The sequence below is a fragment of the Myotis myotis genome, unplaced genomic scaffold (assembly GCF_014108235.1).
Source record: "Myotis myotis isolate mMyoMyo1 unplaced genomic scaffold, mMyoMyo1.p scaffold_m19_p_1, whole genome shotgun sequence".
Lineage (NCBI taxonomy): Eukaryota > Metazoa > Chordata > Mammalia > Chiroptera > Vespertilionidae > Myotis > Myotis myotis.
The window spans coordinates 63,794,644-63,809,065 of NW_023416313.1; the positions used below are offsets into that span (position 1 = coordinate 63,794,644).

Below are 14,422 nucleotides of genomic sequence, written 5' to 3' on the forward strand. Positions count from 1 at the left end.
TCAGAAGTAATTTTGTCTTTTCATGATTTGTATAGTGCCTAACATTTTAACAGCAATCCTCCTTATATATTTTATTTTAATATTAAGAAACAACAAACTAAGAAGAACAATTTAGCATCTGTATTCACATATATTGCTCTTTGCTTCCTTTAACTTTATTTCCACTTGAAAATACTCAGTACTCTTTCTTGTGTCTCTCTTCTCCCCTAATAATTAAGGTCTCTCCAGGACCTTTCCAAGCAGACAGACATTCCTTACGGCACGGTCCTGGACTCTGCAGTGTATGAGCATGTGCGTATGAAGGGAATGAATCCTTTTGAGAGGGACAGCATGTATTCCCAAATGTGGCGGATGATCAACCGAAGCAATGGATCAGAGAATAATGTTCTGGAGTCCCAAGCAGGCATTCAAAAGGTACTGGCTATAGTTCTTCATTCATAGTCTACCCTTTTGTCTTTCATATTAGAATTGGTAAGTTAGGATTGCCTTCTTTTTTTAAGTTATTTTAACTTTGACATGAGTTTTCAGTTGCATTATAGCTTCTGTTGATTTAAAGAAGAGTTTGAAGTGACAGTGTACCAGTAGAGGGAATTCAAAACCTCTGTAGTATGTGTGTCTAAAGCAGCGATTTTCAACCAGTATGCCACAAGATTTTTTTAAAACATGCAATACCTGACTATTTAGTCAGGGACACTGACCTTATTTCCCTTGGATTGTTAAAAAAAATTAATTTTTTTTTTAAAAATGGACAATAGATAACCAGGGTGAATGAATTAGAACCATACCTTATTTTTTGTTAGATGGGGGAAAATGTATTTTTTGGTGTGCCGCAGAATTTTAGTAATTAGCTTCTGTGTGCCATGAGATGAAAAATGTTGAAAATCGCTGATTAATCGGATCTGTTTCCAGTGAATTCCAAAGCTAGAAAACAGGAGCTGGTATTTTGCTCAGAACAGGCTCAGAGACTTATACACATGGAGACTGAAGATGTTTTTACAAATCCTATTCCAAATATCATTCAGGTTATTCAATCCTTTCAAACACCTAAGAATATTTTCTTTTCTGCATTTGTTTTTAGATGAAACCCTTATCTTTACTTATGATTATGTGAAGCTATCTGTGAGTAAAAGTTAATCTTGTCAACAAAATTCCTACCAATGACTATTTCTTTTTCCAACAGTGAAAATATTTAGATCTTGTTTTTATATTGCTATCACTTAAGAAGTTATTTTACAAAAAAAGGGGGGTTGCTTAGGAAGCAGTCTTTGTTGTTGAAAGCAGGAAGCTGATTTTTATTCTGGCCTGTGGTTTATAAACATGCACACAAAAGTAACACTTTCTTTCTCAGGCCTCATCAATCTCCTTGAGAGAACTGCATGGTTATTGCTTAAGATTGTTCCAGTGGCTAGTCTAGTAGAAATCACAATGGTTGATAGTTAATAAAAATTATTGGATGAACAAATGAATGAATGAGCGAGTGAATACATGAATGGATGTCACTAACAGCAGCAATGGTGGTATACACTTTTCTCTGTAATCTTCCACACAGAATAATTTGGATCCCATGTCTGAGTTCCTTGTCCAAAAGCAAACTCAATAATACTATGTTGGAGAATGTTTTGATGACTATAAATGTTATTCTGCCACAGATTTTAGCCTTATTCTGTGCCTTTTCAAATGATGTTATTTGTCTGCTACTGCTATTGCTGTGGTCCCCTAGAATCAGCCTAGTAATTTTTGCAGTCACTACATTGACATCATTACTTAAAAAACTGGTGATGCTGACATAAATTTCTTTCCAAGCATTGCTTTTAAGGAAGTGAATGTCCTTGAAATATTAGTAATTGCCTCCAACTGTTTCACTCTTATTATATTAGTCCCCATTTCCCAGGGCCCGGGTATGGATCCCAAAGTGTTTCTATTTTGGGTGAATGGATCTATATGTTGTCTGAAGGAGAAGGGAGAGTAGGCATTTCAGGGTTTACTAGTTACTCATAGTATATGAATGAATTCAAGCCCACAATAAATATACTAAATAGATTTTTTTCAAATTGTCTACTATTAAAAATAAATTTGTTTTCTTGAGAATGAATATAAATTTTGCAACTACAAAACATTATTATTTAGTAGTCCTAAGGTTAACTTAAAATTGTAACATAATAAAAAAGATAATGCAATAAAAGAAGTAGAGAACGATTTCTGTTCCCTGATAGTCTGCTAATAAAGAGGACTTATGAGTTTAAAAATGGCAAATCAAATCTCACAGTATTTATTAGTATTTATGGCACCACATTTATCCAGTTTTCTAATTTATAGAGGGGTATTAAAGAATGTCCTTTGGAATTCATAATGGAAAACATCAAAGTGAAATTTGCTTTAATATATATTTCTTTCAACCAAAATCACAGACAGGTGATAATTGACTAGACAGAGAAGCGCTAGTAATAACAAAATGTATTTTGGTGTAGTTTGCAAGGTCGTGCCCAGCTTCTATTAAAATAAAACCAACCAACCAACAATAACTTTTTCACTGCTAAAGCTCACTGGGAGCTCATGAGATTAAGAACACATAAAACGAGGTTGTGGTTTCTTCCTCAAGCAACTAGCATTGCACATCTCACATAGCAGTTTCCTGTCCTCTGTCATTGACTTCTAATTTGTGCAGGCTGAAGGGACCTCAGAAGTCAATATTCCACAGAAGACCAAACTTCTACAGTATCTTGGCCAGGAATTTATATATATAGTATATAGTAACTGTCTTCCAGGAAAGCCTGCCTCATTGTGAAAAGCAATCCTCACAATCTGATTATAACTTTATATATCCAATTAATGTCTCAGGTTCTGTTTGTTCTTAATTGTGTTACTAGTCTCATTAAGTTTCTCTTATTTGAAGGTAGATCCAGATTCTTTCCAACATCTTTATTCTGCTCTTACTGAAAAAAACCTATATAAGTGAGGATTAAGTAAATGAGTTCTGATCTGTTATTATTGGGAGACATGCACCTAAATCAAACTAGCCTAATTAAACTAAAACAAACTTGCTTTTGCTTTCTTCTTCCCAGGATGTTTTGCATAAGTAGAAAAAGTGGGATTTGAAAAGTATAACTGAATTTTTAATGCATGTATTAAACAATTATTTATTGAGCACCCACTATGAGTCAGCCACTATTTTAGTCACTGGCGTGAATATAAATGAAAACAAAATGCCTTCACAGAGTTTAGTGAAGAAAACATACAATAAATAAGATAAATAAAATATGTTACATTTCAGTACTGATAAGTGTTAAGGAGAAAAATAGAGTAGGAGAAGGAGACGGGGACATGGAGAAGATGATCTGTTTTATTAAATTAGATGACAAAGGAAGTCTTCACTAAGAAAGTGACCCTGGAATAAAGACTTGAAGCAGGTGGGGAATAGAGGGAGTGAGGGAGAGGGAGAGAAAGAGAGATATCTTGGTGAAGTTGAAGTGTTTCCAGACAGAGGGATCAGCCAGTGAAAAGGTCCTAGGTGGGGGCATGTCTGGATAGTCTAACTATGAGAGAGGCCAGTGTAGCTTCAGGAATAAGGGATAATATCAGAAGTGTAACAAAGTCAGAGAGGTAGAGGGCCAGGTGGTAGGGAGAAGGCAAATCATATAGAATTCTATTACAGCATAGTCCCGGGAGCTACCTGCATCAACATCACTTGTTGGAATGCAGACTCTTAGGTCTCATCTCAGCTCTTCTGAATGTGAATTTCATTCTAACAAGATTCATAAGCATGCTAAACTAAAGTCTGAGAACATATACTGTGCAGAACATATTAAGTGGACTTTTACTCTGTGTAATACATGAAACTTAGGAAGTTTTGAACAGAATAACATGATCTAATTAATACTTTAGTAAATTGTATTGAGAAAAACAGAAGGTGTCGATGTAGAAACTGGAAACCAGTTAGGAGGCCAATATAATGACTCTGCAATTCTGAAATTATAGCATTGAAAATCAGTCTCTGTTAAAACCCAAATACATCTTAGAATATTATAACTTTAAACTATTAGCATTAGCACATTGATGGAGATTTGATCTATCAGATTATTTTAGGAGGAAGAGGGACATGAGGCAGGTAATTTCTGAGAATAGATAGAAAAATTCTAAGTCACAGGTAAGGATCTGACTAGGAATGATGTATCTGGGTATAGCACTGAAATAGAGAAGTCTCTGGTTATTAAGAAAGCACTATTTATTTCCTAATAAACTATTATAATTCAGATGATGAGGAACAAATTATTCCAGAACTTCAGCAATAAAGACTACTAGGGAAGAAAAGAAAAGCTGAATTGGTAGGATTATAACTTCTGCTCTAGCTAGAGGATCCCAATGTTAAGTAAATAATTCTTCAGACTATGTAGTTAAATGGGAGGAGGGGAACTCTGAAGGATACTATGGCAACAGGAAAATAGGTGGTGGTGGCAGCAGCAGTATTCAACCAGAAAGATCAATTTGCAACATCGCTCATCTACTTAAGTCCCAGAACAGTATGTGGAAAAGGGAGCTGGCAAAGTTCAGATGCGCATCAAGGCTCCACCCAAGCCACTGGGCTTCAGGGCCAGCTCAAATCCTAGCTGGAAGACTGGAGGATTGAAATGAAAGCCAAGACTGGAAGCAATGGGACCAGTGAGGAGGCCACTGCTATAATCCATGTGAGACACAATGGTGGGTGGACCAGAGTGGTTATATGGTGCAATTGGTGAGAAGTAATTGAATTTGAACGTCTTTTGAAGGTAGCTCTAACAAAATATTCTAACATTTTGCATATGGGGTATGAAAAAGAAAAGTTAAAGATGAATCTAGTGTCTCTGGATTAAGTAGTTGGAAGAATGAAGCTGTCATTTTTTTAAGTAGTCATTTCTTTCATAAGAGACTAGAATAAGTAAACATACAAAGATAAATGCTTAGTATTGGAAGCTCTAGAATGCAGACCCTCACTGAGGGAAGAAACTCCACAAACTAACCCACCATGGTCATAAAAATACACATTTACATGAGATAGAGTTTATAATCAAATCATGCATAAATCTGGAAAATAGATCAATAAAAAATCAATTGCTTTTAAAAAATTATTAAAAATTCTTTTCAAAAAATAATTATGAATAGCAAAGCCCCGTAAAGTCTAGTATGAGCACTAAAAGTTATTAACATCCAAAATATAAGTTTTTTAAAGCAAGTTATCGTGAGTTGCCTATTTATTTATTTATTTATTTATATATTTATTTTGAAAGATTGAAAAAACTATAGGAAAAGCAGATTTGAGAAGCCAAATGAAAATTTGCCTTTGGCATGATCCTATATAATAATAGACAAACATGGTAATTAACCATAGCTCCAACACACTTCCCATTGGCTAATCAGGGTGATATGCAAATTAACTGCCAACCAAGATGGCGGCTGGCAGCCAGGCAGCTGAAGCAAACAGGAGGCTTGCTTGCTCCAGTGATGGAGGAAGCCAAGGTTCCCCGCCTGCCACTGCCGGCCTCTGAGCTTGCACTCTAAGAAACAATGTTGCAATTATAGAAGTTAAACAAAACCCAGAAACCTGCTTTTGGCCAGCCGGGCTTCAGCCAGCAGGACCACAACTGTGTTACAATTATAGAACAAACGCAGATCCCTGCTTTCAGCAGCTGAGGTCTCAGAGCTGCAGCCGGGCCTCAGAGCTAAAGCCGGCTCTCAGCTCCAGTGACATCCATAGAAGGTAAATAAATCCCAGAATATAAAAAAAGAAAAGAAAAAAAGGAGAGGTTGGGAGCTTCAGTCACCTGCCAGCCTGAAAACGGCCCTCAGCCCCTCACCCAGACTGGCCAGGCACCCCAGTGGGGACCCCCACCCTGAAGCAACAAGATGGCAGCTAATTGGCATACTGAAGGCGGGAGGCAGCGGGCAAGGCTGTCCGCAGTCCGGGACCAGATCTGTGACCTGGCGGACGGGGGGCAGTGCTTGAGGCTCTCTGTGGTCTGGGACCCGGATCCATGACTTGGTGGGCGGGGGGGCAGCGCTTGAGGCTGTCCGCGGTCTGGGACCCGGATCCATGATTTGGCAGTCAGGGGGCAGCGCTTGAGCCTGTCCACGGGACCAAGACACGGATCTGTGACCCTGCCGGGCGGGGGGCAGTGCTTGAGGCTGTCCGCGGTCCCGGGACCTGGATCCATGACCCTTCCTGGCGGGGCGGCAGCTCGCACAGGGGTGGATCAGCCGGGGTTGGGCAGGCCAGGACGCCTGGCTTCCACCCAGCCCCAGTCACTCTGGGCAGGTGAGCAGTACAGAGAGCCTCTGGACAGGAAAGGCAGGCCAGTGGAGGGCGGCCTGTACTCCCCACATGGCGGTGGTGACAGCTGAAGTAGCGCCTGCAGGCCATCAGCGCCCAGGAGTGGCTGCGCAAGATCCGCCTCCTGGCCCAGAAGGTGCAGGATCGCAGAGACAGCCACCATGGAGGGCCAGACTATCGTCCTCCTGGCCGCACCACGGGGGTTTGTGGATCTTAAAAGCCGGAGGACTCCGGTGTGCACATCCCCCCTGGCGTGCAAACATCCCCCAGCACACTGTCACCCTTCCGCGCCTGCAACAGTTGCAAACCAAGGCATGCACAAGTTCCCCCCACCTCTCCACCGCACTTCCATCAACCCAGCATGCCTAACACCCCCACAGGATGTGCACACATCCCCTCTGATGCGCTCACGTCCTTTGGAGAGTGGGTGTTCTGGGTGCTGAGGGTGGGCGCCTGTGAGATGATAGTGAGAGGGCTGGAGTGGTGATGCCCTGTTCCATGGAGGCCAGTGCAGCTACAAGATCACCTCTAGGGGGTTAATGCAGGTGCTGAGGCAGGAGCAGATGCAGACAGACACACCTGGTGGGCACGAGCAGCCCTCGCTGAGGTGCCTTCGGTCAGCGTTCAAGATCAAGAAACCAGAAGTGGAGAGGAATTCCGTCCTCTCAGTGAAACAGTGGGATAGTCAGGGCGACTGTAGAGGAGGAATGTGCACTTTGGGTGCCAGCACCCATGAGCGAAGGCTGCCCTGACTGAGCCTCGCTTGCTTGGGGCCTAGCGCACTCCTGCCAGGCAGTGGGTGACAGGACGTGCTTTTCCTAATTAATGAGAGAAAACGTTGATTCTCCTGCTGCCCACAAAGGTGGAAAGTGAAGTGGGGAGACATGTGGGGAGTGAGCGAGGTTCCCTGTCTGGGGGTTCCAAATCTGCTATTGATTTCTTTCACCGCTGACTAGAGATATATAGGGTGTCCCCCAAAATGTATACACACTTTGAATACGTACTAATTCCAATGGTTTTAAGCATAAGAAAGAAACAACAATGGAGCTGTTATCTGTTAAAAGTGTAGGCACAAACAGGTAGTTGGACATTCCCTGCGGGGCCTCAGATTGGAGAGGGTGAAGGCCAGACTAAGGGGCCCTCCCCCCCACACACACCCCAGTGCATGAATTTCGTGCACCAGGCTACTAGTAGTTAATATAAAATGCTTATTATTTATCCAGGCAGAGATGCCAAGAAAGCTGATGCATATATGATTTGGGTATTCAGGAAAGAGTTCTAGATGGAGATAAACATTTGGTAATTACTAGCATAAACTTTGTATTTAAAGTCAAAAGACTCAATGATATCACCAAGGATGAGTGTGTATCTAGGGAAGAAAGATAGCTAAAGACCCCTGGGACAATGAAATCTGAGCTGTATAAGAGGAAAGTGATGACATAAGGAGATTGAGAATGGCATGAACAATTAACTATAGGTCTGGATGGAACTAAAGAATTGGAGTCATGAACCGGAAGGGCAGAACTGGATTGGAAATAATATGAAGTTGGTTCTGTGATGACACATTTGAAATTGAGATGGTATAGAGAGTGTTGGTATTGGGAATATGACATGGGCATGGGTGGCTGAGGTAAGAGAAAAGACACAATCTTTGGAAAAGAGAAAGCCAAGAGACTGAGAAACCCAGTACTGGAATGGAATGTCTATGTGAATAATCAAATCACCAAAAATAACCATAGAACTAGTATTTGAGATAGTGACAGAGGGCCAAATGATAAAATCTTCAAGCGATGTTGGAGGAGTGACAGAGTCAGCAGATGACGGCAGTAAGAATGAGTAGCAGGTTATAAATATAGTCTGATAGCCTGGCCTTCAAAAAAGCTAGAAGACTTTATAGAGACAAGGCTCTAGATGTAGTTCAAGGGTAAATGAGGACAACTACTCTTTATCCAGCCCCTGTGGTAAGAAAGTTGTAGAAGAGAAAAAAATAGCCAGCACTTAAGAAGACAAGTAATCGGCATCCCTAGAAGAGAAGCATATTATATGCAGAGTGACCACAAGCCTTGTTGGGAAGTCTCAGTTTTGCCAGGTGCCCCACCATTATTAATAGAGTCCCTGTGATATTGTGATTTATAAAAAAATATTTATTTGGTCTTCCTCCTGTTTCTGGCACAGAGCTCCTAAAACCCTTGGAATTTTCTAAATGAGGAGAGTTATGAAGGTGTCTTTTATTATGTTAATGAGGTACTTTGGGACTGAATCTAAGAATAGAGATGCTTGGCAGGGAAACCAGCCATGTGATTGGAGGATTAGAGCTTTTAGACTTAGCCCCCGACTCCTGGGAGGGGAAAGGCATGGAGAGTACCATGATGGATGGCCAATGATTTAATCATCCATGCCTGTGTAATGGAGCCTCCATAAAACCCCAACCTGACAGCTTCCAAGTTGATGTACACATGCAGGGGTGAGGAGAGCAGCACACTCTAAGAGAGAATAGAAGCACCATGCCTTTCCCCATGCTTTTACCCATACATCTCTTCCATTTTTCTGTTTCTGAGTTATATCCTTTTATAAGAATTTAGCAAGTAAACTGTTTCTCTGAGGTCTGTGAACCACTCTGGCAAATTAATTGAACCCAAGGAGAAGGTCATTGGAATCTCCAATCTATAGCCAGTCAGTAAGCAGCACAGGTAACAACCTGAACTTGCATTTGTCTTCTGAACCCTTAATCTGTGAAATCTGACGCTATCTCCTATAGATAATGTCAGAATTGAAGTGTAGGATACCTGGCTAGTGTCTGAGAATTATTGGTGTGGGACTGCCCCCAGCACCACATGTTAGTATTGGTCCTAGAATCTCTAATTCCCTTTCACTTTCAAGATCATTCCCATCACAGCAATAAATTTTAAGATCTCCCTAGATAATAGGGTTCATGGTGATGATAGTTCCACAGAGCAGAGTGGAAGAGTGTAGATAGTTGGAGAGGAATGGGAAACTTGTTCAAAACCAGGAGATCTGTAGTTCCAAATCAGTAAGAAATGGGGACTGACCTAGAAGTTTTGGATTTTTTATGATGACGGGCATTCAGGGACCTAGAGCCAATATGGGCTTTAGACTGTAGGCACACTGTGTTGGTAAGGTGGTGAGTGTAGGGTGACAGGGGGTGAACATCTCACAGGGGCATATTGACAGTGGCAGGTGAAGGCCTGCCTGAGAGCTGTCTTCCCAGCAGCTGAGAGATTGGAGGGCATTGCTTCTCACAGCTAAGGATGAGGTAAGGGAGAACCAAGTTACTTTTTTTTTTTAAAAGATTGAGTAGAAAGCAAATTTTGAGTATTACCAAGTTTTACATATAGTTGTTCCTGGTCTTCTGTGCCCCAGACCCATGAACCACAATGGCCATATATTTTTCTGGTTGTTCTTTTCCTCTTCCTCCTAGAGCTCTCTAGCATCATTTTACATTGAGTGAAAATGCCAACGTGGATGAAAATTCATGAACTAGCAACAGAGAGAGGGTAAGAGCTCACTTGAGCTTCAGTAAGTGACTTGGTAACATGCTGATAGGTACAAAGCCTTAAAATCAGCATTAGGCCTTTATTACAGAAATGAATAATCAGACTGAACACAACTTGGGGGAAAACAAGACAAAATACTCCACAGCTTTGGGTCTATGAAAATGCCAAGAGGCCTGGGCTATCATACCCCTGGGCTTAGAGGTAGCAATGCTATAGTGATCCTTTTTCCAAATAACTTCAAAAATATATGATTCACTTTAGCACTTTACCTGCATTTGGGAGCTCAGATACCACTGGCACATTTTTGGATCTTTAGGAAACAGAGCTTTTAGGTCTGTGAGTTATCATACAGTGAATACCGCTATTCTTTCTGTACCAGTGGGGGGGAAAAAACACACATAGACATCATTTCCAGCAGCCCTGCCAATGCATTTTTAATGCCTGGGGTTAAGTGTTTTTAAAAATAATTTCTAATAACTTATTTTTTCCCAATAACCTTCATAGATGTCTTAAAATTAGTCTTTATTAGATATTTCCCAAAGAGGAAAGGAGAACCCTAAAACCATACATGCTTACACAGTCATGAGCATTTTAAGTTGAGTTAGAATATGTCAGGTCTTACAGAACGCAAAGCAAACTATAAACAGGATTTTTTTAGATGCCCAGGGGGTACATACACATATCTTTATAAACATTATGTTTATAATTTTCACTTTAATTTATAGAACATATATATGTATACATTTATATATTGACTACTATTATAAACATACCCACTATTGGCAGAGCATGTATTTTTAAATTGCTTTTTTTATATAATGATTTAATCCCTGATGAAAGCCAGACTTGCTCCAATTCTTCCTTTAATTAGTTACACTCAATTCCAATTCATCTATTCAGTCACTCATCCTTTAATCAACAAACTTTTTTTTTTTATTCAAAGGCTGCTGAGTACCAGAAACTATGTTAGGCACAGAGGATGCTGAGATGGATTAGTCTAGCTGGACAGTAAAATGCAGAATAAAACTACCCAGAGAAAGATGTACAAAGTTAAAAGGTAATATGAGAAAACAGAAAGTCGACCAAGCATAACCACAGGGATGAGGCTATTCAGATCACAAAGGCTTTCTAGAAGAAGTAAGGATTTAATTAAATAAAAGAGAGATAGGAATAAGTAGGAGAGGGAAGAGACAGCCTGGGAAAAAAAAGGAAAAAAAGCACAAAGGTGAGCAGAACAGTACCATGCAGGAAACAAAAAGCAATTACTGTTTGATATTAGGTGGTTGTATGAGGATTTTCTAGAGAAATAAGAACAATGGGAGATATGTGTGTGTGTGTGTGTGTGTGTGTGTGTGTGTGTGTGTACATATATATTATAAATTATATATCCTATATATAATACAGTTTTATATATAATGATAAATATCTATAACCTATATATATAATATATACACACACACAAAATGAGATTTAGTATAAGGAATTGGCTCAAAAGCTTATGGAGGCTGAGAAGTCCCACAATCTGCAGTCTATAACCTGGAGACTTGGGAAAGCCAATGGTGTAAATCCTAGTCCGAGCCTGAAGGCCTGAGAACAGGAACACTGATGGTGTAAATTTCAGTTCAAGGGCAGGAGCAGACCAATGTCCCAGCTCAATCAGTCAGGCAGAGAGAATTCAACCTGCCTCCACTGTGTTCTATTCCAACCCTCTGAGGCTTAGATAATGCCCACCCACATTGGGGAGGGCCATCGGCTTCACTCAGTCCACCAATTCAAATCCTAATCTCTTTCAGAGATACACTAATAGACATACCCAGAAAAAGTGTTTAACCAAATATCTGGGCATCCCATGGCTCAGTCAAGTTGACACATAAAATTATAACCATCACAGTGCTATAATAAAGTGAGGAGAATGGGAGGTACAGTTTGTGCTTGTGGATCAAAGACTCCTACTGGGCCATGTATCATCTAGTTAGGTCTTACTCTCAAATTTACTTTCCAAGGTTGAAAGTGCATATACATATTTAAAATTTTCTGTTAGAGCAGAAAAGTAAAAAAATGTAATTCTACTATAATTTTAAAATTGGCTCACTCTACCCATTCAGTTTACCTTTAAAAACAGCCTCTGTGGTATAGCTTAATGACTTTTTCCTATATGGAATAGGCATGCATGTCCATACAGGGTTTTTGTTTGGTTTCCATTTTGAATTTTTTTTAATGAAATGTGTTTTTTTGCCTTTCTCTTTTTAATTTCTGTTATAAAAGCTTTGAGGTTTGCATACATGTTTATACATCATTTTGATACCTTCAAAATATTGCATGAATTACTATAATTTATCAAATTATTGTTGTTGATGAACACTTTGAATGTTTTATATATTTTCTCCTAAAACCAGCTATGATAAACATATATATATATATATGTTATAATTATAGTCCTAAAAGTAGGATTGTCAGTTAAGGAGCATGTAAATTTTCAAATGTAATAATCACTCACAGAATAGTCTCTAAAAATAGTGTACCTATTTCTACTTCTATCAATACAAAAAGAGAGTTTTGTTTTCCCACTTTCTTCCCTGAAATTGCCAGAATTTAATGGTATTACCCTTTTTCATTTGTTCCAAAATGAGAAATGAAAAGTATTTTATTTTTACTTTTCTGATTGTTAATAACATTGAACATTTTTTCAAATGCTTGTTGGTTTTTGCATGTCATTTCTTTTTTGCTAGATTATTCCTTTTGCTCCTTTTTCTATTAGCTTGTCAATACCACTCTTAATACCTCTTTTTTAAAATATCGATCATAGTACTTTGTATTTTGTGTAACTCTACCTCTAACCCATCAGGCTTTTCTATTCCAATCCATGCCCACATCTACATGTACACTGTCAGTTAAGTCGATGCACTGGCAAGCAAACACAATTTTGTCAGGTCTTAATATAAATCTTGGTAAGGCCCAAGGGTACGCTTTATAAGACAACATTTCTCTTGCCAGCCTGTGATTTCAAGGAGCAGCATTTACTTTGCGAAAACTGGGAGAAGTTAAATGGTTTTGTAAATATGCCTGTAAGCTGTCCACTGTTTGCTTTCTTCCTTTTTATCCCTAGGACTATTAATGTAAATAAGAATTTTATAAAACTTAGTTCCCTAGTGAAAGATATATACTGAAAAGGCTCAGAGTTTTTGAAATATTCTTTTATGGACATTCCTAGTTAAGATATTGGACTTCATGCCTATGTATTTGTTCCCGTTACATTAAGCTATGCACCTTAATAACAAACACGTTGAATTTTTAGTTTCTGATGAAACTCTCCTTCCCTCAGGAAGGGAATTGGGAGCCTGTGTAAGTTTCATTGGCATTCCTGTGAGTCCTGCCCCTGGTTGTCCTTTTATATTTCTCCAAAGGCCTTCCCTCTCCTCTTACTCTGATTTATGTAGTCAGTGCTTTATTGTGATGTTCTCAACTTCTGAATCCAATTCCCCTTTAATTATTGTGAATAATGCTGCTACAAATATGTTTGAGTCTCTTCTTTCAATTCTGTGAGGTATATATATATATATCCAGAAGTGGAATTGCTGGATCATATGGCAGTTTTAGTTTTAATTTTTTGAGGAACTGTATACTGGTTTCTATAGTGATTGCCCCATTTCACATACCTACCAACTTTCCACATCCTCACCATCACTTCTTTGGTTTGATTTGTATAGTAGCCATTCTGATGGAACATATACATTTAAATTCTATTTTAATACTCATTTCAAGGGGCACTATGTGGCTAACAAACTTGAATCACTGTAATTTCCTATCATTTACTCAAGTAGAAATTAGATTGTGTTGGCTAGTCAATCCACACCTCCAAAATGGCTCACCCAATAGTGATTCTCAAAGATAGAAGAGACCAATAAACTAACAACTTATATCCAGCAACAGGCAAATCAGAATGGGGGGAGAGGGCTGTATAATTTAACAAAACAAAAACAAAACCCATGCCATTCTGACCCACACAATTGAAAAGTGTTGGTTCTCCTAAACTCTCTGGGAATACTTGTTTCTGACCATTAGCAGATTCATCACAGTCATAGAGCTGAAAAGAAATGTGAAGATCTCCCAGTTTAATCATTTTATTTTATTGATGAGGAAATTATACCTAAAAAGATTAGGTAATTTATTTAAGGCCACCCTGCAAATTAGTGTCAAGATTTATGACTACAACCTACATGTCTTTAACTCCTGGTCATTTGCTTTCTCTACCACAAATGTAGAATTTAAGTTTCTAATGTCTTCCCAAAGCTACTTAAAATTCACATCACAATTTGACTCATCCTCAAACTGTAGAAGGTACTAAGAATTACTACAAACGCTGCACAAAATGCTTATTTCCAAATTCTGAACCCAGATATGAAGATTCACTGAGTCTAGGATGATATCACAAGAATTAAATTTTTAATAAGCAATTTAGGTGTTTCTGATGAAGATTCCTCACAGATTATCTTCTGAGATTACCTCTTCTGCATGTTATTTGAAAACCCTTGTTCTAGATCAATTATCTCCCAAGTGTGGGCTCGGGACCAGCATTGACACCACTTGGGAACTTATGAGAAATGCA

General features: G+C 39.1%; 1 protein-coding gene across 1 annotated transcript in view; it reads left to right on the forward strand.

Annotated features, from left to right (window-relative positions):
* The window catches only part of GRID2 (glutamate ionotropic receptor delta type subunit 2), a 1,375,820-nt gene that overhangs the window by 1,119,467 nt on the left and 241,931 nt on the right, over nt 1-14,422 (forward strand). Inside the window, exon 13 of the mRNA XM_036339775.1 lies at nt 219-414. Coding sequence (XP_036195668.1) covers nt 219-414 — 196 coding nt within the window. The remainder of the gene's footprint in view (nt 1-218; nt 415-14,422) is intronic.